The following is a 26,029-nucleotide window of genomic DNA, read 5'->3' as shown; positions in this document are numbered from 1 at the left end:
CAAGGAGGGAGTAGAGAAGCCCCTCCAACTAGTGAGCCACGGATATTGCCAATAATTCAGACTGCTATAGTATAAACGTAACCAAATTAAGAGAGTTCACCTAAAGTAGTATCCATGTAAGAACAAAATTACAATTTGAACTTCTTAATATAATGCATAAATAATTTAATTCTAGTTTTATTATCTACTAATAGTCTCAGATTTGTCTGGAACGTTGTATGTTTTCAAAACTCAGTTATGAGTTCTCCAGGGAGTGCAGTACTATCCTTAGCTGAGCCCATCACGGTGTCAGGCACACGTCCTTCTAGTTTTGTATCTACTTATAGTCACAGATTTGTCTGTAACGTTGTATGTATTCACTAAACTCAGTTATGTTTTCTCCAGGGAGTGCAGTACTTTCCTTAGCTGAGCCCATCACGGTGTCAGGCACACGTCCTTCTAGTTTTGTATCTACTAATAGTCTCAGATTTGTCTGTAACGTTGTATGTATTCACTAAACTCAGTTATGTTTTCTCCAGGGAGTGCAGTACTTTCCTTAGCTGAGCCCATCACGGTGTCAGGCACACGTCCTTCTAGTTTTGTATCTACTAATAGTCTCAGATTTGTCTGTAACGTAGTATGTATTCACTAAACTCAGTTATGTTTTCTCCAGGGAGTGCAGTACTTTCCTTAGCTGAGCCCATCACGGTGTCAGGCACACGTCCTTCTAGTTTTGTATCTACTAATAGTCTCAGATTTGTCTGTAACGTTGTATGTATTCACTAAACTCAGTTATGTTTTCTCCAGGGAGTGCAGTACTTTCCTTAGCTGAGCCCATCACGGTGTCAGGCACACGTCCTTCGGTAAGTAATTTGTCACCTGGTTAAATGCTACCTGATATTAACAAGTTGCCTTTTTATAAGAAGTGTATGATTATTCAGTTTAAAATGTATACAGAGTATGTATGACATGTCCGGTAATGTTTTTAAGATTTGTACCTTAAACCAGAAATATTTTATGGATCAGAAATGCTTAGTTCTGTACCCCTTTTTAGTTTTTATGGACTTAAATGTTTTATTTCAGAATTAAAATGTATAAAATTCAAATTTTCACAGTTTTTATTTTTACAATCAAGAGAAATATTTAGATAATATTATCATATCACGTTTCTAGATGACGAACGGCTGAACTTTTAAAATTATAATAACAAATAATAATATTATGGAAATATGGACAGAATAATATAACGATAAATTCCTTTAGAAATATTTTGACACCTAAGGCATAAACGTTTGTTAATAAATAATACATGACATTTAGCAACTTTTATTACTCTTTGAAACCCTTCATTTTTCATTTAATACGTACTGTTTAAATCTAAAAAAAGTTCAACAAAACGCCATTGAGAATTTTTATATAATTATATAATAAAAATCTCTCTCTTGATTTTAGAGTTTAAAAGAATAATTGTCCCACATTATTTAAGGTTTTTTTAGCTTTACTGGTTTCTGATATGAAATATAACTCTAAGAAACACACACAGACAAACATATGACAAAATAATAATTTCTGATCCCGTGTATATATTACATTTGTTGTTTGTTTCCGGCAGAAGAAGTAATTCACAAATTATTACGGGAGAGTATAACCTGTATAATTACATACGCTAAGACATTAACAAATATTGCAACAACATATAATATTCCTGGCTACCTAAACGTAAATAATAGTTTGCAGGGTATATTATTTTACTAGCTAAATAACAGAGGTAATGTTTTCCATGAGGAAATATTGACGGAATTACGATATTTTATTATTTCCTATATGTACTATTTAAACCTATCACTTTGAGTATTAACTTTTCCATTCTAAACAAAATTATGTCGAATAACACTGTTGTGGGCACAAATTCAATATATATGTGTATTAGGAATGTGAAAGTTTTAGAATCTGAGGGTCATAACCAGATGAAAGGAATATAAAAGGATCTCCTGGAAATTCCGTCTTGAGGAAAAAGCCTTTCGCATATTTCTGTGAAATCTGACTGAAACGTTACCAATAACAATATAGAAAATTAGAACTCTTAAATATCAAAATGTTCCTGGAGATATTTTATAGTAGACGTACATGCAAAATTCCCTTTAAATCATATATTAGAATGGTCAAGTTTCATTTGAATATTAGTCAATTTATTCTTAACATTCTTTATACCTTTCGAAAATTAATGTTTTGGTAATTGAAAATTGTGCCATTTTCTAAATGTTTTGTCTTTATAGAGGGCAAGATTTTAATTGATTCACGGAATTATAATTAGATTAAATTAATTATAGTTTACACACATCAATGGAAGTAGATGATTGTTATAACTAGAAAATTAGTGTCAATAAGTGCTCACTACTGTAAAATAGTTTCAAATAGTTTATCCTTAACCAGTAAGCCAAATTGACCTTAGCTACGTAACATAGTTAGTAAACTAAAATTTTACTGGTATACTATAAGTTCTAATATTTATTGTATACATCCCATGCTTTATAACACTTAACCAGTAAGCCAAATTGACCTTAGCTACGTAACTTAGTTAGTAAACTAAAATTTTACTGGTATACTAAAAGTTCTAATATTTATTGTATACATCCCATGCTTTATAACACTTAACCAGAAAGCCAAATTGACCTTAGCTACGTAACATAGTTAGTAAACTAAATTTTTACTGGTATATTATAAGTTCTAATATTTATTGTATACATCCCATGCTTTATAACACTTAACCAGTAAGCCAAATTGACCTTAGCTACGTAACTTAGTTAGTAAACTAAAATTTACCTGGTAACCTAAAAGTTATAATATTTATTGTATACATCCCATGCTTTATAACACTTAACCAGTAAGCCAAATTGACCTTAGCTACGTAACTTAGTTAGTAAACTATAAGTTCTAAGATTTATTTTAGACATTCCATGCTTTATAACACTTAACCAGTAAGCCAAATTGACCTTAGCTACGTAAGTTAGTTAGCAAACTAAAATTTTACTGGTAAACTATAAACTCTAAGATTTATTTTACACATCCCATGCTTTATAACACTATGTATGGGGAGAGGGAAGAACCACACATATCAAAGAGTTACTGTTATATAAAAGTATCAAATTTAAATAAACGTTTCACAAATCATTCAATTGTATTTTTATTTCCTGTTTATTGGATAAATCATATTTACGTTTCGTAGCGTTACTAGGAATAATATTATTCAATTTGAGAAAAACGTAAGGAATAAGTTGATAATCCTTGTGCGACCACTAAACAAGATGAGGCGTGATCTCCATAGCAATCCTCCGCTGAACCCGACACAACGTGTACTGTGTCGCACACAAAGGACGATATAGCACATTACTGTGCTGGTTTATCGCTCAGGCCCCGCTCAGTTCCGCGAGTTATGCCGTGAAGCCGGAGCCGCTGTGTCGGGCGCCGACAATATTTTGGCTGGCCCAAACCTGGAAGTGTTACAAACTCTAAGCCAATCAGATTGAAAATCCTATTAGGCAATAGAGCTTTTATCTGCTTGCGCGACTCCATGTTCCGTTTATTCGCTCGTTGAGAGTTCTAAATTAATATGTTCAAGTACCATTACAATCAACTAGTTCAATCTGCTTTCAAATTTTTAGTTCAACGGTATTTTAGGATGCAGTTTATGTATCGAGATATGGAACTGTTTATGGTTACGTTACAAAATTAAATACAATACCGATTTGATTACATGAAGTTGTTGGGGCCTAGCCCATTTCGGATAATACAAATTACGGAGAAGACGGGACAACATAAGCTCGCTTCCAATTGGCATTAATATGTATTACTAGTTGCGTAAACGTTTAGCTGAGGCTGCATCTGCGGTCAATTTCATGTTTATAGGTCATTTCATTCTGATTATCGGTCTAGTTGTACTATTATGTCACATGTTCAAATTGTAAATAGTTGAATTCAGTCTCTCTACAGATTTTTCTTGTTGCCATCATGATTACCAAGGTAAAAATATTCTCTAACGCACATCGAAATCGTAAGGACTGTCATACACCATTATCGAATGATCTTGCATACATAGAAACAATAATTACCGATTCACGCATTTAGACATCCAACTATTCCATTTTAATAATTCACCCTCTAAATACGTATTTCAAATGTAACTTTAAAAAGATAAATGTTTACTATACAAATTTCAAATTTCTTAAAATTATTGACACTCCCACTTAAGAACATAATTACATTTATTATAGGCTAACAAATTATAAGGTCCCAAATTTCATGTTTATAGTCAGGTCACCTTTTAGGTAACGTGTGTATTCACGGGCATATAATATTCACAGACAGAAATTAAATTTTTACAGTTCTTCGTCTAATAGACTTGAGACTTGGCTAACGCTCACCCCAAAGAACTAAACAGCGGCATCGTGCGTTATATAAATCACCTGTCAATCTTCATTTAGATAGCGTACAAGGGGCAGAAATTTTATTATTTATCACGGTTAACAATATTTCAAGACGTTCACCCCAAAGAACTAAACAGCGGCATCGTGCGTTATATAAATCACCTGTCAATCTTCATTTAGATAGCGTACAAGGGGCAGAAATTGTGTTATTTATCACGGTTAACAATATTTTAAGACGTTCACCCCAAAGAACTAAACAGCGGCATCGTACATTATATAAATCACCTGTCAATCTTCATGTAGATAGCGTACAAGTGGCAGGAATTTGATTATTTATCATAGTTAACAATATCTCAAAACGTACAAGTTTCAAGTAATTTTTGTATTTATTTTCCAAGACAGTAAATTCCGGTTTCTGATAAGTTTATAAATATTTTCCTATATAATGTGTAATTTTCTAGATTTAAATTTTTTATATATATATATATATATATATATATATATATATATATATATTTATACCAAAGTTACATGTTGTTGCTCTAAGTTTTCCTAAGCTTAATAGCTTTTCATAATATGCTTGTTTTATAATTGTTCTATCCATGCGTGAGGGGGTTATGAATGCATATAAACGTTGCCAATTAAAAAAATTATAATGATGATGACCTAACAGGCGAAAGCCTTTTTTATATATTTTATGTTTAGGAAGTAATAAAAATGTCTTTTATACTGAAACCGTACCACTTCCATCAAGGATGTAATGCAGAAAATGAAATAAAATCATGAAACACAATCGACACGTTCATTCTTGCTGAAAAAAGCTAATAAACTTATCTTGTAAATTAAAATCAGCGAGGTGATGTCTTCTTTGTGCAACTCGATTATCTTATTTCAAAGATATTAAAAAGTCGAAATACACTTACTCTTTATTTTTTCATCATATTAAATGTCTAGATATATTATTTTAGGTCTAAATATTGTATGTCACCCCATTTAACAAAAAATCACCCAATTAACTAGTAGCACAACTATTTCCAAGTATTGGTTTTTTTCTCCGGTATGTATGTTCTATTTGTTTCACAAACTAAAAACGAGAATATCTAAACCCAAAATATAAAAAAAATATACCATATGAATAATTATCACTTAGATATAGTACAAATTTTTTCTAAATTCCATCTGTAGGTCTACTCAAAATATCAGTCTTATATTGTAGAGAAATAGTTCATGTAAGAACATATCAATGGACAAAACATTAAAAACTAATAAAGTCAATACATTTAAGTGTAGCCATAATGACGTCCAAAAGTCTTTTCATACTCATCCCTAGAACACATTGTAAATGTCATATATATCAAGAAAAGCTGGAACTACACAACACATGTCCGACAAACCGTGGAAGGTGGAACACTGGTAAGAAGGAACCAAAGCGGTGTCACTGCACAGAACAAAGTGCACTACACAATACATGTCACACCCACCATGGAATGTGGAAGACTGCTAAGAATGAACCCCAGCAACGTCACTGCACATAACAAAGCGCACTACACAACACGTGTCCCATCCACCATAGAACGTGGAAGACTGGTAAGAATGAATCCAACCGATGTCACTGCAAATAAAAAAGCACACTACACAACATATGTCACACCCACCATGTGTACGTAACATCCAAAGTTATTTCTTATTATATATTAATTTTACTGCTTGACTACTTTTTTTGTTAACTAAAATTTTATTGTTAATATATATACAGCGTGGTCCATATGTCAGTTTCCCCATAAACGGGGATATTTTGTTCCGGTAGGTTGGTAACCATGTTAGTTGGCAGGAACACGGACTAAGTTTATTGTTGTCTGTTCCAGTTGCTAGTGTATAGTGACGCTCTTTGCATCTGTTATTTGTTTGTGTTTGTTTAAAAAAATTTTACAACACAACAACGAGTTTACGTCCTTCAGTTATGGTCGAAGCATAGTAAAAATCCTGGTGTGATAAGTCAAGAATATAATGGTAAATATCCAGGTGTCGCGATATCCATTGGACAGTATTTGCGGAAGTTAAATTAGATATGTGAAAACACAGAAAGCGTTTTTAAATGCCCCGAATTGTGGTCGACTACAATCAATTTGCAACGAAGAAAACCTGCAGACAGTTGCTCAAGCTTTTGTAGCTAGCTAGTCCCGGGAAATCAACTCGTAAGGCATCTGCTGAAATAGAAATATCAAGAAGAAGCGTGCAAAGAATGTTTAAGCAACTAAAATTTTAGCCATAACTTCCGTCAGTACTCCAAGCGCTTCACGAGGATGATTCCGATAGGCGATTGGAATTCGGTGAGACAGTAATTATCCGCTCAGAGGCTGGTTCAAATTTCTTGCGATCAATTTTGTTTTTTAATAAGGCATCTTTCAAACTAAATGGACGCGTTAATCGGCATAACTGCGTGTACTGGTCGGATGTAAATCCTCATAACGTAATCCAAGCAGAGTGCAATGTGCCTGGTGTTATGGTATCGGGAGGTATTTGGAGTACTGCACTGATTGGTATTTATTTTCTTCAAGGAAATGTTAACTCAGAAGGTTCCCAAACTCAGAAACAATTATGTTTTCAATATTCATTCGCTCATGTGGCAACAATATAGCGCCCCAGCGCATATCGGTATCCAAGTTCGAGATGTTTTAAATAACTCATTTAATGAATGGATCGGTCGCCGTGGTACAATCGATTGGCCTGCGCGCTCGCCAGACCTGATCGCATGATTTTTCACTGTGGGTTTTATAAATGAGACTGTGTACGCTTCAAAACCGCAAAATCTTGACGAACTCAGAAACGTAATTAGAAATGCATTTGAACTTTTTAATAACAATATACCTTTATTAATAAAAATGTATGATTCTGTTCTTAGTTGTTGTATGAAGTGTGTACAAAATCAAGGTAAACATTTTTAACAACTGCAATAACATTGTATGGTAGTATGTAAATAATTTCATATAATGAATTGGTTTTCTTGACCAATAGTGTTTTAATAAATTGATCTATAACACGTACAGGTATATATGTATAATATACGCTTACATATTATCACATTTTTATGTTGTGAATAATTGCCCATTTTACATAGAACTTATAGCAAATAATGCATTGTCCCATTCAAATCCATGCAAAGAGACACTATATCGTTTTATTTCATAAGGTAATAATACTGTCCTGCATTCCCATTATTTTAATTAAAAGTTCGATTTTATATAACATTTTTTTGTATTGGTGGGAAATATATGTTAAGGAAAATATAACACCATAACTTATACTTCCACAAACAATCTAATTCAATTTTAAAAGTAACTTGAAGCAAAGCGGAGTTATTGCTAATCTCCCTCAAGGCCCTCTCGAATTGACCTGCGTCACTGTAAGAGTCCTCTTGTAGTGTAAAGAGGATCTTCCTTGCCTCGACTGAAAGAGCCGGGAGAAACAAGAGACCTCAATTATCTCGAGATCTACGGAAACGAGTAATGGAGAAAGAAGCGAGTGTCGGAACAGCTGTTGGAGCTGATAGCCTGTTTCCTTGTCCTGGGTGTAATGGATGTCTTCCCGTAAGCTGGGTCTGGGTTCCCTGGCGAGCACAGTCTTGTTGATACCTGGGATAGCTCAAATTGTTTCCTACCTCTTTAAACTTTCCAATTATTGATAATCATAAGATTTTAGAATTAAAACGGAACATACCACGTTTAATAAGAGTTCTAAAATTGGGTCCTAATGAGACTGATTTGTTTTTACTGAAATAAAATGTAAATCACTGATTGTTTTTCCTTTTTAAAAAGTATCGCATATCAAGTGTATGAATACGTAATTTCATGATAATTATTTTAAGTTTAAGTATTTGAAAATCAAATTTTCTTACCATCGTTCTAGAATACTGAATACTCAAATCGCTATCAAAAAACACAATTCTAAAAGAGAGTGAATCAATTTACACTATAATTAATAAAGATTTATTTAATAAGGTTTTTAGTAAGACTAGGACGTGCGCACGTTATGAAGCTAGCTAACATAATATACTCGTACATGTGTAAGTATTCCTGCAAAAAGGCTAACAGATTTTCCTGATTTTTTTTAGTTAAAGACAAACTTATAATTCGGTAAAACTTCGTATGAAATATATGCCGTAATGATACTTTTACCACTAATTAAATATTCCTTTGCATACAGAATATCCATGCAAGTATAAAAATTAATTTGGATATCCCCATAATTTAAAGCCGGGCTGAGACTTTCACTCAGGTGAATCATTCAGTGCGTTGAGGGCACTCCTCACACCTGTGGCTCGCTCCGAGGGTTTAAACTCATTCAATACTCTTAATTGCTGGCATAAGAAGTTTGGCTTATACGTCCTTCTGATTAAATTTTATTACTTTTAAAAAATATTTGCTTTTTAAGAACATTTTAATTAGTTCTTCTGCGGTTATTCAAGCATAACTTCAATACCATGTGGTAATTTATGAGTAAAAAAATATATATGGCTAAGTAAATATAGTAATTTTGTCCTACAAAAAAGGTTTAGGCCATTCGTTTAAAGAAATTTTTCAGTGGTTAACTGTAGCATTTTTTTAATGTTCAAAATTTAATTTTATTCAACATCCGTTTAGAATGAGCTGACATTTATATCAACGATATACTTCATTTTTCTTGGTTACAAGAAATTTTAGGTTAACAGCAACTACCTGGCTGTTGGAAATGTAGGTTTAATTATATTGTGCGAAAACAACACACAAATCTTGTGCCTTTAAATACTGGACTTTATACCCTTATGTTTTAAACTAGGAGAGCATTCACGAATATCTTGGCTGAGACAGCACGTCCTATTACTTACAAATTATTGCAATATTTGTTTAAGTCAAAATGAGAAATGTTCGTAAGAGAATTTGTAGTAAAACTTTACTTTTCTGAAATTATTAAAATACGATGAGTAATACAACTTTATTCTAAATTGCTAGTTTTAACCAAAGTTGTCTTGAAAAGAGTGTTACCGTATGAATTGTAATTTGTATAATCAAAATAGTAACAATATTTACTATTTTTATTTTTACAAATAACAGATTATCTAGTATTAAAATTTAAAATGGTAGACTAATATCATCAAACTACTATATTATTTGGATTTAGTATTTTATTTAAACAATTGTATCTACTATAGGATACCCATAAGAAACCGGCCCATGGCTTGTTCTATGGGAATGGACAGAATACAGATGTCCACTAAAGCTAACGTTATATCGCCGTCACTAGGCAATTCAAATTCAAATCTTTTACTACCATTACAAATATACATTATATTGTCAAAGACAGCCATTTAATATAAAATGTTGTATGCATACCACAGTGTCACATTTACACATACAAATTTTGCACTCATTCACTCCAGTCACTCGTCAATTGACACCATTTTCAACGTCATGGTCTGTTTTCAAAATGGGTGGTCTCCCAGTTACATGCCACAAACTCGCTGACATTATAAAATGCCATTAACGTTTAAAAGCGTTTAAGACGGTTTGGTGCGACTTAGGCGTTGGTGCATTTTTAATGGAAGCTGGCAAACTGTTGATAAAATGGAAACCTGCTTGCGAAGGCAAGTGTTCATAAACTACCGTCCTGTTTTTTCCAGAACGGTAGTTGTCTCTGCATCTTATCTCATATCCGTGCATGTCACGGCCCCTCATCAGGGTACATTTGGACATACAGAATTAAACTGTTTCCTGGATGTATAGACAGGGCAGAGTCAACATTTGCAAGTTGTCAATGCTGGTCGACACGACTCTCTAAAATTCATGTTTACAATTATTATTCGAACCAATTTCTTTTGAAGTTTGAAGGCTCTCAACAATTGATTGTTTGCACTACAACCCCACAACACCAATCCGTAGGTAAGATGTGGGTAAATCAGGCCTTAATATGACGTCATCAGTATCTGACTCGAGCAGTTGTATTTGGCTAAAGACCTCGTACCTGAGGCTAATTTGGTACAAAATGAGTCGATGTGAGCACTCCATGTCAACCCTTGATCCAAGGTGTATTCCAACGAATGTAGTGGATTTTGTTTCTTCTAGAACGGAGTCTGCCAACATTTTAGCAGGCTCACACTCAGAATCTCCTCTGCGAAAAGAAACGTTTAAGAAATTGGATTTTGAAGCGTTTGTTGTGAGATTGAGACTTTGGAAGTGTTAGACGCATGTATTCCGGTCAAAATTACGCTTACTTTAATTTTTAATTGAAACAGAGAGTCGTGTTATCAGTATACTGTACGAGCCTCCCGTGCCGTTGTGATTACTCTATCTAATTCGCATAGACCAGGGAAAGAATAAAACTGAGTATAGAGCCTTGAGGGACACCATACTCCGTTTCTATTAGTGTTAAAAGTTGATTTGATACTTGGGTTCTGTAGGTTATGGATTGATTAAGTCATGAAAGAGGCACTCCTCAAATCACATGCGATTCCAGTTAATCAAGCAGTGACTCCACTGTATTTGTTGCACCGCACCGCAGTACACAAGATACATGACGTTACGATACTGCAGCTGTCGCTGTTCGACACCAGTACAAGCACACTTGCTGATAACTGGGAACGATAGTAATAGCAATGTCTACTAAAGTGAAAATTACATTTGTCGTCAGGCAATTTTGCACAGCATCGCTATAATGGCGCATTACACAAGATAAAGTTGTCATCGGAGGTTATAACACTGCATATGTTGCTGTTGGACACCTATACAAGCCCCCTAGCTGATCACTGGGAACTATTGCAATACCAATCTCCCTTAAGTGCAAATTATATTTCTCGTCACGCGATTTTGCACCGCATCGCTATAACTGCACAGTACACAAGAAACGGTTGTCAGCGGACATTATGACACTGCAGCTGTCGCTGTTGGACACCAGTTCAAGCGCACTTGCTGATCACTGGGAACAATGGGAATACCAATGTCCCTTATGCGAATATTATATTTTTCGTAACGCGATTTTACACAGCATTGCTATGTCCCTTAAGCATACCAATGTCCCTTAAGTGAAAATTATATTGGGCGTCACGTGGTGCTACAAAACACCGCTACAACTGCGCAGTACACAAGATACAGTTGTCAGCAGAAGTTATAACGCTCCAGCTGTCACTGTTGGACACCAGTACAATCGCACTTGCTGATCACTGGGAAAGATGGGAATACCAATGTCCCTTAAGTGAAAATTATATTGGGCGTCACGTGATTTTACACAGCATCGCTATAACGGCGCAGTACACAAGATACAGTTGTCACCAGAAGTTATAATGCTCCAGCTGTCACTGTTGGACACGAGTACAAGCACACTTGCTGATCACTGTGTACGATTGGAATACCAATGTCCCTTAAGTGAAAATTATATTGGGCGTCACGTGGTGCTACAACACACCGCTATAACTGCGCAGTACACAAGATACAGTTGTCACCAGAAGTTATAACGCTCCAGCTGTCACTGTTGGACACGAGTACAAGCACACTTGCTGATCACTGTGTACGATTGGAATACCAATGTCCCTTAAGTGAAAATTATATTGGGCGTCACGTGGTGCTACAACACACCGCTATAACTGCGCAGTACACAAGATACAGTTGTCAGCAGACGTTATAAAAATGCAGCTGTCGCTGTAGGACATCAGTAACCGACTCACGTGTTCACAGAACGGTCGGAATAGCGATTCTTTTAAAGCGTACATCGTATTCGGTGTCACGTGGCATCGAGATTGAATCGAGTTAAAGATGCTAGTACTATATGATCCTTCTTTTTTAAATACAATTTTCCTATAACAGCGTAGTATACTTGCACTGTTATATGTTTACAGTAAGGCAAAGATATATATATATATATATATATATATATATATATATCTTTGCCTTAGTTTGTATGTTATTTATATGTTTAAAGTTCTTTTTAAGTGTTTCAAATTAAATAAATGTTATCTGACAAAAGATTGTTTGTTTATCCCTTTGATACTCTCCTGTTACGACAACCTAAACTAACATGTAACATGGCTGGCAATCGATTTATTCCTTATTAGAAGTTACTGTTTATTGTTTTCAACGAAACCTAGGTTGAATGCTGTGCTCATACAATACACACTCGGCTCCAAGACTATAACAATATCCTATTTCGTAATCAAAACTGGAACTTTGAACAATTTTTTTATATTTAGGTACCATGAAGAATCAATATAAATAGCCATTTTTTTAACATGAAATTGTATTAAAATGTGTAACTTATTTTCATGAGATTATTTAGTACGGAAGATCACATAACTACTAATGCTCCGTGTGTACCTTCTAATCTATTATTTGCTCCATAAACGACTAACACAAATAATGTATTGGATATTAAGGAAACATTTACCATACACTTAGCTTATCCTTTGAGAAATTACTCTGTTTTCAGGCCATAATTAGCGACGAAAGTGATAGTTGAAAGATCGGTTGTATTGGCACTGTCACGGTTATTAACCAATGATAACAGGATCCTCTTAAACGCAAAGTAGTTTATTTTATAAGTAGAAAAATGTTGTTGTTTTAAACATTTCAATGTCTCAGGTGCTTAGATTCCATTACTAAGCTCACCTTATAATAATCTGTTAGCCTACATACTCAATTCCTAATTTAACTTTTAACACGTTACATGTACTCTACCGTTCTAAAATGTATATGAGCGATTTTGTTACATGTATAACTAATACAAAGAATTAAATAATATTTAGTTGTTTCAAAGTATCTTAATTTCTTTAAACTTGTTTCTAATGTAAAATGTTTATACTAGGTTGATAGGATGATGTACCTTTGTGATACAATACAATAAGGCAATTGCTAAGGGGGAGAAAACGATTCAGGGATATATATTTCATAGTCTTAAACATATATATTTAAAATTTATAGGCAATATTATCGGCAGATAAAATTTACTAAATTATTTTTCAAACTCACAAAAGTATTGTATCAAGCAATTTTAAATCCCTACACCCGATTCTAACAGGTTTTGAGTGAGTTTAAATGTGTGAGAGAGCGTGCTTTGTGCGTCTGTGTGCATAAACACCATGAGCAGCGTACACCAATCCAGCTTTCTATAGACTTTACGTAAATCCCTACACCCGATTCTAACAGGTTTTGAGTGAGTTTAAATGTGTGAGAGAGCGTGCTTTGTGCGTCTGTGTGCATAAACAACATGAGCAGCGTACACCAATCCAGCTTTCTATAGACTTTACGTAAATCCCTACACCCGATTCTAACAGGTTTTGAATGAGTTTGAGTGTGTGAGAGAGCGTGCTTTGTGCGTCTGTGTGCATAAACAACATGAACAGAATACACCAATCCAGCTTTCTATAGACTTTACGTAAATCTTTTCCGATCGCATAATCCTTTATATCGGATCCTTACATAATGGTAGACACAAAAGGCAGAAAATGGAGTTAAAAGAAGGGCCGTAGGTAACCTTACAATAATGTTAGGTCTTAAATACAAGTTTAATTTTTTTTTACTATATATTTTCAAGTTTCCTTATAAAAATGTAACACCCTTTTGAGTTTTAAATATGATTTTAAGTAGACAAAAACCGGTAAGTTCTACGATGTTATATTTTGGTACTACTAAATACAAACACAATGGCTTAAGATATAAAGTAAGTCACAGCATTATATTCCATTTAATTATTCCTCTTCCATTATCTAACAAAAGTTAAAAACTAATTGGATTCATTACGTTGTATTATTGCAAAGGCTTTTATCAGTTCATCGTTTCTGAATTCTGCTATGAATTATTTTACCTGTTACTCATTAGCTGTTACACGCAGCTAGCTACGCAATTGTAAAATGAGTCACGTCATAATTTTCAAACTTAAGTAGACATATTATATAAGTTACATATTATTTCAGAGTTAGGATCTTAAGAGGATCAGGGGTTAAGGGAAGTTACGATTGACATATCAGATTTTGCGAGTGGAGGAGTAATTCTGTTTCGAATGAGTTATATTTCCGACGCCACATCTGAGTTTACCCCGGGATTCACTTCTGGTTGGTCCTACTGGAAAATAATGGGTTGCTGAGGCGTGTTAGTGTTAATTTCTCTGTATTTCAGAATGTCAAGACAACCACCAAACTATTTCGAGTACCTTACGTGTCAAGATTTCAAGCTGTATTCATTAAGATGGGGTTTGTAACAGTGATTGCATAGTATTTCAAATGCATTACATGTTTTTCATTTGTCATTGGTATAATCTAAGAGTTGTAAGAGTTAGATAGTATCTATGAACTTGTTCTGCAAATACAGTACTAATGAAGCTAATTACACTGAGTATTTTGTAAAATTTAAACGTTCACAACTATTTCATCCTCTTTAACGAACCTCTGAAAATCATCTGTGTTAACATCTGTGTAGTTTCAGTTCAATTTGAATTATGAAACGAATATTATTTTTATTTTTACGAATTATAATTATAGTATTCCGGAAATTTTTCCTAAACTTGCTTATATAAACCTTCTTTGAACTTCAACGAATATATATTTTTTTATTTGTCGAATTGGTCTATCCGTTCTCAAGATTAGCGGTTAGCAATACATTTTGTGATTCATGTTATTTTATGTGATGTGCAAACCAAATTTGTGGTTAGTTTGATATGAGTCTTTTCTTACTAACATTACAATTTATCGTCTATATGTATAAATGAATGTTTGTCTGCATGTCATTTAAATAATCTTAAAATATGCTTTTTATCATGTGATGATCTTAAGAAAAGTTGTTGTGCATGAGTCCACGAAGGTTCCTGAGAGGTACTACCAACGGCGCCACTATCATTCCAATGAATTTCATTCATTGCCGTGCCAGTTCATCTGATTTGAATTGAAACGAAAACAGCGAACGATTAATGAAGTTTTGGGATGTGGGTGGCATAAGAATTTATGTAAGTTGTGAAATTTATGTCCGGCTCACATTGAAAAGACAATATTTTGCGTATTTTTTTGTGGGAGGGTTTATCGAATAGTTTTTGTACATTTAATTGTAAGTTAACTTAATTTAGATAAATAATTTTATCGAATTGAATTTTCGTAGTTTCCGTGAGCTGATTATATTCATTCTCTACAGTGAATTTACAATGATCATTGAAGGATTTCACTTCTGATTGACGTTCAAGACGCATTTGCTGTGCAGTTTTTTCGGATATTATAGCGATTGGGATTAAAATCGATGACAATAAATCTCGAACATTCATTTCAAATTTTCCTCGTCGAATTGGTGATCACCGTTAATATTAACATTTCCATCCGTGTGTGAACATCAATTCAATTGGATTGGATACATTGTGAGATTCGGATTGCTAATTAATATCTAACACATTCAATCTCAGTTTTTACGTCATTACCGTACAGTTAAAGCTCCTAAGCGACAAGCAATTGGCCGATCTACACCTCAAGCACGGAAGATAAGAGCATTACGAGCCTCGAAAGCAGACGAGCAGCGAGCATTAACGCTGGAAAATCTTCGAGTACATGCTGCTAAGACTCGTTCGTCTCAGACAACTGTACAACGCGAAAAAAGTCTGCAAAATTTTAGAATAATCACCGCTCGATGAAGACGAACACTGCAGACCAGAGTCCAAGGGCAAATTTATCATCGTGCCGGTTCGCTTCTACCATTGTCGGACGGAGATCACATGTTTCTTTATTTGAACAAATGCAATTAATTTTAATTGCATTGCAAACAGTTATGAACAAATACTACTAAATTTAAACAATACAATATGTTTCCAAATTATTTATTTTTTGGACGAGGTATTTCGAAACCAAAGATTTCATCATCAAGCGACATCAGTGATGAACAAATTTAACTACAATGCGGGCACTAGACGAGAAATAGTGGATACTTACAAGACCTTTCCGATCAACACAATGATTTAATTCAGTTGTTTAATTCCACATTAACGAATGCCAGCCGATGACTATGCATTTGTAGTTCGAGCAGACAAAAGACCTTTTCGCCAACACGAAGACAGTCTAATGAACCAACAATCGATGCAGTGGCGATCGTAATAGTTGGCGAAGAATTCTAATTGCGCGACATAATTCTTCATCTCAGAAGTGGTGACGTTCAGCGAATCTCCGAAACTCATCGCTCATACGACAGATTGCGGTATCTGACTCTGTTTTGGAGAGGTGAAATCCACAAGCAGACGAGGAAGCGAATAAGAAAGTCAGTGTCATGAATTATTATTCGTATCGATTGGTGATTCGTCAAGACGCTGAGAACCACATTCTAAAATGTCGACAATTGTTCCATAAACTTTCGTCGATATGTACGTGAAGATTGAAAGGAAAGGACTCATATATTCGATTGAATCAAACCGAGTTGCGTACTGAAGAGTACATCTATTTACGAGACACAAGGTGTAATGATGGTAAGGTGAATCCAGTAGAATTGGGAAGAATGGTCGTATTACAGTCTACATTCACGGGGAGTCCACGGCGCATGCATGAATACGCAGAAGATGCGATGACATACGTTCGCGCGTATGGTCGTTCAGATTCGTTCATCATATTTCTATGCAATCTAACATGGGATGAAATTGAAGAACTTCTTTTAGCTGCACAATCATATTCGGACCGCGATAACATTATCGCACGCGTATTTAAACAAAATTGAAGTCTTGATGGATTTTATTATCAAACATTACGTTTTTAGAGAGACACGCTTCTGGATGTACTCGTATTCCATGGAATGGCAGGATTGCTAGGATGATCCAAGACTTATTCGACGTCGTTACCAAAAATATGATTCATGGTCCATGTGGCGCATTCAAAAACAATTCACCGTGCATGCCTGGTTGGAAATTCACGAAACGATACAAAAGAAAATTGGTTTCTGATACCATTGCCGGCAATGACGGATACCCACTGTATCGTCAACGATCATTTGAGGCAAATCCAACGTTCTGAAATTATGAAAACGTTCTTGTCGAAGTCAATTATCGTTGGGTTCTACGTATTCACCGTTGCTTTCAAAGACCTTCAAAGTACACATTAATATTGAGTGTTGCATATCATTGAAGTCGATCAAATACAGTTGCAACTATTTCAATAAAGGAAGCGACATGGCAGTAGGGAATGTGGCCGCACAGTTCGATGAAATCAACCGATATCAACTTGGACGCTAAAATTAGCAACAATGAAGCAGTACGGCGCATCTAATTATTTCCAATCTTTGGATGTTGTTCATGTACATTGTACAGTAGTACACTTGGCGGTGCATCTCGAGAATGGATAGAGCGTGTAATTCACAGCATACAATGTACGTGCAAGAACATCGGTTCCACCGGCAACAACTTTAACTACATTTTACTCATTGAGCCAAGATATGATCTTTTTGCAAAAACTCTACTTTATTATGATATACCACAATTCTACACATGGAATTGATCGGCTAAACAGTTTCAACGTCGCAAACAAGGGGAAGCAGTTGAAGAACGTCCAAATTTGTATTCCAGTGACGTATGGTGTTCCACCACGACTTTGCACGGAACTGGACTCGCAGTGAAGAAAATTATGAACAATATTATCGTGGCAACAATATTGACTGGAAACTTTAAAGTTGAATACGTACTCTAATAAGTATACCAGTTATCCAGACCTAATCAGTGTTTAATTCAAACCTCTGCATTTCCCGGTGCGAAAGTTTCAGCAACGACTATCAACAAAGCGCAAGAACGATCGTTGCAAGTGTGTGGATTACACTTGGAGAATCCATGCTTCTCACATAGGCACGTCTATGTGGCCTTCTGATTTATATTTTTAGACTATTTTGAGTAATACGTTTTAAATATTTAATTTGCCAAATTTGACGGTAGTGTTATTACTGACATTTTAAAAGTTATAATGTATAATGTGTAATGTATAATGTGTGTGTGTGTTATAATGTAGGAGTTGAATACAATACATATATAAAGGAAACCCTTACATCGTAAATAGAAGATAAGTCAGGTATTGTTATGTTAACATAGAAGTTGAATAGACTGAAACATTACACAAGTGTACCGATCGCGTTCTCGTTGTCTGGCGCAACAAAATTAACCTTGGTGCCGATTTCCATCACCAGGATTTACGAGTTGGAGATTGTCAATTCACCATTGTCTAGCACTTGTTGTACCGCACTAAAACCGGTGTAGGCCATCTAGAATTGCTCCATAAAAGAGAAAGGCCATTGTGAGCACCTGTAGAAAGTACGGTTTCTCAACACTATTTAAACGTTTACATATTCATTTGCTTCAAGCGAGTAATGCCAAGATCATAAAATAGATTGCTCATATACAAAAATGAGTGTTAACCGAAGCCTTTCCCTCGTGGGGAAGGAGATATATAATATCTGTCTGTATGTCTGTCCGCACGGTATCTCTAAAATGAACTGGTCTGTTATTGCGATGAATCTTCATTTCTATTTAAGTAACAAAGATATATCACTCCATAGGATTTGGCTAAACATTAACGAATATTTTTACGTTTGTGTTATGGGTAACCATTATAGCAACGCAAAAACTGGAGAATAAATAAAGTTTCAAACCAAAACCCAAAACTTATAACAGATTTTAACATGTTACATATTAAAACATGTAGGCTAATTATTATTCAACACATCCACATCATTTTATGCTGATTTGGTGTGTAGACTGTTATTATTTAAACGTTAAACTGAAACCAAATTTAATGAACAAAAATGTGAATATACAATGTTAAAAGTTATCTCGTGAAAGATTTAATTTGTAGAATTTAACTTTTCACGAAATTTAATTTCCATATACACAAAGATGAGTTGGTATGATGGTGCATGGACAACCATGGAATTTAGCTGAGCGTCTTCAAAGCTTATCACTCAATAGCTGGCACAGTTTCTTTTTTGTTTGCTACGTGAATGTGAAAAATCCTTTTCCATGTGTTTTTTTGTCATTCTATGAATTAATAATCAAATTAGCCAACTGGAATCTCTGCATAAAACCTCAAGGGCAGCCTGTTACATAGCACGTGGTGAGGTGTACCCTTACCTTGTTTCTTGTGGGTTCCTGCTCACAATTATTAAGTTCATAATTTAATTTTATTTGTTCTTAAATTTAAATAAACTTACAGTTTATTATTTGATTCTCACTTTAAGTCTAAGGAAATATTGGAATACGTTATAAATGGAAGTTTTGATACCTATTTTAGTCGGTGGAATTAACTAAATTTTTTGTTTTCGAAAATTTCAAAATATTGAAAAATTGGAACTTGTAAATGACTAAAACATTCATGTTTTTCAGGGCTTGTGATAGTCCGATGTTGTATCTAGGATAGGCGAATATTATACAGCATTGCACGTCTTTTAGATACTTAGTTGTTTCATTAAAACCGACTTCTCGTTCACTAGATAATTGTATTATAACTGAAGGCTACGTAATTTCTTAAATAGTTGAAATACTAAATATTAAAGCAATGTTTTGAATTTTACTGGAAATTTCAGCTTCAGGTTCGATTACAATTATAGAAAATGGAACCCATGCTAACTCTTTGTATCCCTCTAATTCTTTTCTGACCCTTGTGTTGTGTTGTAGGTTTTGTTTTATTTACAGTCAAGCAACTTCGCAGCTGTCAACTAGGTTATAATTGACCTGCTAATTTTACTCAATATAAAATCCTCACTCTAATGCTATATGAATATATTTATGTCCGAAATTTATTAACTTAGAAACTTAAAATGTAAATTTTAAGTTATTTGAGTAGCAATGAAATAAGTTGTTAGTGATTTTTTTATCAATGATTTGGATGTTATTAACACGGTACTTATATCTCACTCTAAATCTAAAACCCATTTTATATTTTTGAAGTTTTTACGTTTTTATCCTATTTTATTTTCCTTCTAATTTTTATGTATAGTTTAACCCAATCTATTTTAAGTAGATTTTAAGCTTAAGGATTTGATTCAAAAAACATTTGATGGAGTGGCATTTTAAAATTATGCCATGCTTTTATGCACACAGACTTTACGGAACCTATAATTAAAAATCCCTATATTAATAAAGTTTGTATAAATGGCAATACCCGAATTTAATTTCAAAAAACTTTGAATCACAAAAAGTACGGGACTCGAACCCTGATCTCTCACTTGCCGGGTGAATGTGCTACCATTACACATATCTGGCACATAAGGTGTTACATTCTTCAGATTAATCGTACGATATGAATAAATAAGAGTAGGAAATAAAGATGACTTTTAAATCGCTCTTTCGTTATATCTGGTAACATTAGTTTTTGGAACATGGATTTTAAAATGCTATTTTAGAGTACTCAGTAAAAATTTAAATTAAAGTGCTTTGCATTTATTTTTAATTCAATTCAATGTTTTATTGAATAAAAGACAATATAAACTGCATCACATTCGTCATGATATTTAAAAGCTAAAATTTTGTATTCATCATTACAGTGGTTCTCATTCAGACTTATAGTTTTTCGTTCACCAAAATTCTCTTTCATTACATAGTTTTCCCACTCTAATTACATGGTCAGCCAATTAGGTGGCCCCAAACGTTTGCCATGAACTCGTCTGTACTATAAAAAGCTTTCGAAGTCAACGTGGTTTTCAGACAAGATTTAAATGCCTTAGATATTGTGCCATGTTTTATCGAATTTGGCAATCCGTTGACGAACTGAACACCTGCCTGCGAAGGCAATCGTTCATAACCCACCGTCCTGTGTCTTCCAGTACGGTAGTTATTCCCGCCTCTTCCAGCCCTGAAAATAATGGAATAGACTCAGTTCTGCTATATTTTCTAAATATCAGTCCAATTAATAACTTCGGTACTCTCACAATAGACTAAACATAAGTGATAGACACAAGTGGTTACAATTGCATTCCTCATAAATATATTGTGCTTGGGTAAGTTCATGCTTTAAACTTTTTGACATCCAATCCTATTAACGCAGCGTACTATTCTTATAACATACAAACTTGTACAGTATATTCAATGTATATGAATATATATCTGATGTTGAAGCAAAAATGGTATTCCTAAGATAGATCGCTGTAATATAGAGATGAATCAATATACTCAAGTTTTTCGTGTTCAGAAAAATACAATGTTTTAGTGGTAATTTTGTGCATCTTGATTACGATTATTGGTCTTAATCAGTCAGTACTTAAGTATCGTAATTGATAAAAGTTTTATAATACTAGACAAATTACAATACTTAAATTTTGCTGAGTGCCTTGGAAGCCTTGCCCTTAATAGTCTAGCAAAACGTCTCCATTTGTCAAGAATTAAACAAAAATTAAGTTAGCTTTAGACTTTAAATTTTGCATTGAACCTTTACTGAGTAGGAAATATTTAAAACCATTATTTTGCATTTTCCATTTGGTGTTTTATATATTTATGTGTGTGTGTGTGTGTGTGTGTGTGTGTGTGTGTGTGTGTGTGTGTGTGTGTTATAAGATATGTAATATTACATTTCTCATATAACCTGTACATCTTAATGAGACTCTGGCTTGTTGCAGGCGTTAAGGAACGATGGTGACGGTTGGCGGCCCGTAAGAGAATCATTAAAACACCATTATCGCCTTCCACCTCCCACTTCGGCCTACTACGTGGAGTTAGGGGGTAACAAGAAGTTTTTTCGAGTCGACCCGTCTCCTTCCAACAAGGTGGAGGTGTTCGCTCCAGCCCCGCCCAGCATACTTGGTACTTTTAGCGGGTTCGGACACGATACTGTCAAGTCTCGACATCCAGCCAAGCACAAGAACCCGTTCAAGGACACATTTCAACAAGCCGAATCCCGACCAGGTTACCACACAGGACTGTTAACCCCTCCGATCAGACACGCGTATTCGCAACCTTTTAAACAGAATGACAACATCGGCCAAGCTTACTATTTCGAAGCGTCTCTGAGCCCTCCTCCGCGAGATTCGGCCATAAACTTTGTTCCCCCGCCGAGTTCTAAGGGTCTTGCTCCTAACAGCTACTATTTACAGTTCGATCAGCAAACCAGAGCTAAACCTACCTCTTCGAGTTTCTCACCGTATCTTCGGCAAAGTCTGCCTATCTACGGAGCTCCAGATTATTTCAAAGCTAATAATCCATCTACGGACTCCTATAAGTTTTACAGCCAGGAGCCTCCATCTAAGCTACAGTTTAACTCGAGGCCTAGCAACAGTCATGGAAGACCTCCGGGAATTGACTACTTTGGAAACAATCCTTTTGGAGATATTCACCTCAACACCAACAGGCCCGAAACAAAGACCCCAGCCAAGGACATTTTTGATCAGTTGTCACATTTGGGAAGGCCCTTTCAGTCCACCACGATTGAACCTCCTCGTTTCTCCTCTGTAACAAGTGATTACTCCACTTTAACCCCATTAGACTACTTTCCGACCTCAGGAAATATCCATCAGACTACTCCGAAACCTTTCCGACCCTCACCCTTAATATTAGATCCTTATCCGAGCACAGAAAAGCCCACTATGTTTGTTACTCCTGGGCCATCAATACCTCCTAGAGAAGTTTACCCGATCCCCGTCACAACTTTAGATATTCCATCTAAAGATGATCTTATCAACAATCAATCACCTTTTGTTAATACTTATCAGCCCGTGGCAGATACGCAACAATATACAGAAGAAGTGACGACCAAGCCAATTACAACTACTTATTACAGACGTCCAGAAGTAGAAGTTAATACCCATGGACAAAGCTATTATCAGCCCACACCTTTTCTACCAACTCCTTCCACAGAAGACTTACCTGCGGATAGCCCTGCACCAACCGAACTAGTAACGCCTTCTTCAGAAACAAATGAAGTCCAGAAACCCGTAAGAACGCGTGTCACTAGACCAAGATATAGAAAGAAGAAACCTACCAGAAAGCCTGATTCTCAATACCTTGTTGAAAGTACTACGGAGCAACATTTCGAGACACCTTTAAATGAATACACCGTAACTAATGGAGATGAACCAAACTTTACAACATTTGATACTATACAAAACAATCATGAAACTCAGCGAGAGCCAGAACACGGAAATATAAGGTACGAGGGAAAATTCAAAAGGAGAAGGCCAGTACGACCGATTAACTACCAAAGCACTTCTACTTTTACTAATGTTGAACCAGAAATTCAAGAAATTCCAACAGAATTTAGCACAGTACCAGAAGAGGAAGTAAAAACAACGTTGCCATCTACCACAACTGCCTTTAACAAAGTTCAACATAGAAGGAGAAAGAAGCCTATAAGTAAAACTAGAGGTGGTACGAGACACGGTCTTACAAGGTCAACCACAACCACAACTACCACTACCACTGAATCGCCCCAAGAACTCACTAGTGAGGTATTTTCTTACACTGACTACCAAAATCTAAAAGAAACTACTCAGACCGAAAATTATCCTTTCAATGGGCTAGCTTTCAACGAATACGGCCATATAATGCACACAGGAACAGACGAGTACAGCGTGAACACTTTGTATCCGACACAGCAAGTAGAGGAGTATCAGACGGACTTCCATGAACACGAAGTTGTAACAACTACTACAACTACCACGACTGAACCAACAACTACCACAACAACCACTACAACACCCGTTCCGGAGACAACTACAGTTACAACGACTTCCAAGCCGAGGATAAGAAACAAATACAATTACAATAACTCAAGACCCCGCTTTAGTGTGAAGGACTACAGGGAAAGGTTGAAAAAGGCGACATCGACCACTGAAGCACCCAAAGAAGAAGTCGAAGAACAAAACGACACTCCAAGAATAAGGCCACCAAGGCTGAGAGGGAACATCAGCTACAAGCAATCGGAGAACACAGAAGAACAGACGGAAACCAGCACGAGGAGGTTCAAGCCGAGATACACGGGGCAGAGGCACGCTTACAGAACGTCAACCACTCAGTCACCCTTGTTGCAGCTGGATACTCCTACCAGTACGGAAAGACAGAACACGTTCAGACCCAGCAGCCAGCGTAGACCTGGCTCCAACAAGTACTACAGTAGATACAGAACGTCCACTGAGGCTCCGGGATCAGCAGAGCAACCGTCCACCGAGAAACTCCCTCAAAGGCCTAAGGGGGTCTTCTCCGCCAAGAAGAGACGACCTTTCCCTTTGCGGACGAGGTTTGAACCACCGACCCAACAAGGTGATAACGAAGCCCAAGTCGAGGTCCATTCTGAAAATCCAGACGCTGTTTTGGAACACGATCAATATATCACAAAGAAGTCCGATAATGTCGCGACCACAACGCTGATGACTAGTTCTGAAGAGGCTGATTGGAATGTGCCCAGTGAGGCATCGGTGAAACCTGAGTTATTTACGTCAAATACCGTCGATCAAGGGGAGATCACAAAGAAGATTGCAGATTTGACTTCCTCGCCTAGCAACTCTTTTGATTCTTCAGGATTTTTCAAAGGCGTTTCCCCGTCAAGTAGGAGAACTGTTTCCAAAATTACACTTGCCACTGAAGATCCGATCCTCCCTATAGAGGCTTTCTTTAGTTCTTCTTTGAACAGAAATGCTGACTCGAGGTAGTCATTGTTAACCGGATTTATTTATATTTTATTTATTAACTAGACAGAGGTACCTGTGTATATCATCTATTCATAGTAATATGTATTTAATACCGTTATTTAAAACTCAGATCTAAGCAGTAATTTACCTAAACATTTTTAACATTGGTTTCAATAAGATTTTACTTAAATATTGGTTTTAATAATAGTGTATTTACACCAACTATTTTTCAAACAACCATTTTACATATCATATAAACTATAGAATATCTAAAACCAAAGATATATTTATTTATCTATTGAGAGAGAACAAGCAATTATAATGAAGTGTACTACGATTTGTAATTGCTTATGAGTTATGCTATAGAGGTGGGGTTTTAATGTGAACCTAGCCTCACATAGACGTTACTTAACAATATTTTTATAACATTGACTTCATATCAATTAAGAATTATTCTTTTTAGTTGATAGGTAATACCCAAAGAGACTGTAAATAACGATTTTGGTGCTAAGGATTTTGTTTAAAAGAGAAAGCTTTTGTATATAGCATACATAACTTAGTTCACTATTTCTCATAGCATTATGATTGAAAAACTGTACATTTGAATATAGATAGTAATCAAGTAAAATTGTAAATAAAAAAGTTATTTATATATTAATTTTGCGTTTTATTTAAAATCCAAACGTATTGGCAGCCATCTTTGTTTTAGCCCCGTAGAACAATAGTATACCTCAATCAATATTGAAACACTTTTAGTTATAAAATTATCGGATATGCTTCGTTTGAAAATTACTACTAATACGTACCCAAACCTCTTTTCATTTTTCTCCATATTTATGTATAGTCTAAATGTCTAAACAATTATATAAATTACTTCATTCTGCAAAAAAAAGCCTAAAACCTCAAAATTATTCTTATGGGGCAAAACTCGAGGTCGTTTGATTACAACTGGCTAAACGTCTAGTACAGCTAATTTTAAGAAGTTTTGTTTTAAAACTATGAGGAGTGATGTATTAATAGTGGTAGCCGGTATACGTCTTAGTACTAAACATATATTAT

The 26,029-nt window shown here is 35.2% G+C and overlaps 1 protein-coding gene across 1 annotated transcript; it reads left to right on the top strand.

Annotated features, from left to right (window-relative positions):
• Window positions 1–773: 773 nt before the first annotated feature.
• Window positions 774–25,628, top strand: LOC124355954 (cell surface glycoprotein 1-like). Its single transcript, XM_046807103.1, has 2 exons — window positions 774–842; window positions 21,968–25,628. The coding sequence occupies exons 1-2, from the start codon at window positions 774–776 to the stop codon at window positions 24,989–24,991; spliced, it is 3,093 nt and encodes a 1,030-aa protein (XP_046663059.1). The 3' UTR covers window positions 24,992–25,628.
• The last annotated feature ends 401 nt before the right edge of the window (window positions 25,629–26,029 follow it).

The sequence above is a fragment of the Homalodisca vitripennis genome, chromosome 2, assembly GCF_021130785.1.
Source record: "Homalodisca vitripennis isolate AUS2020 chromosome 2, UT_GWSS_2.1, whole genome shotgun sequence".
In the NCBI taxonomy this organism is placed as follows: Eukaryota; Metazoa; Arthropoda; class Insecta; order Hemiptera; family Cicadellidae; genus Homalodisca; species Homalodisca vitripennis.
The sequence above is the reverse complement of the archived record's forward strand: the minus strand, read 5'-3'. Positions and strand labels throughout refer to the sequence as shown.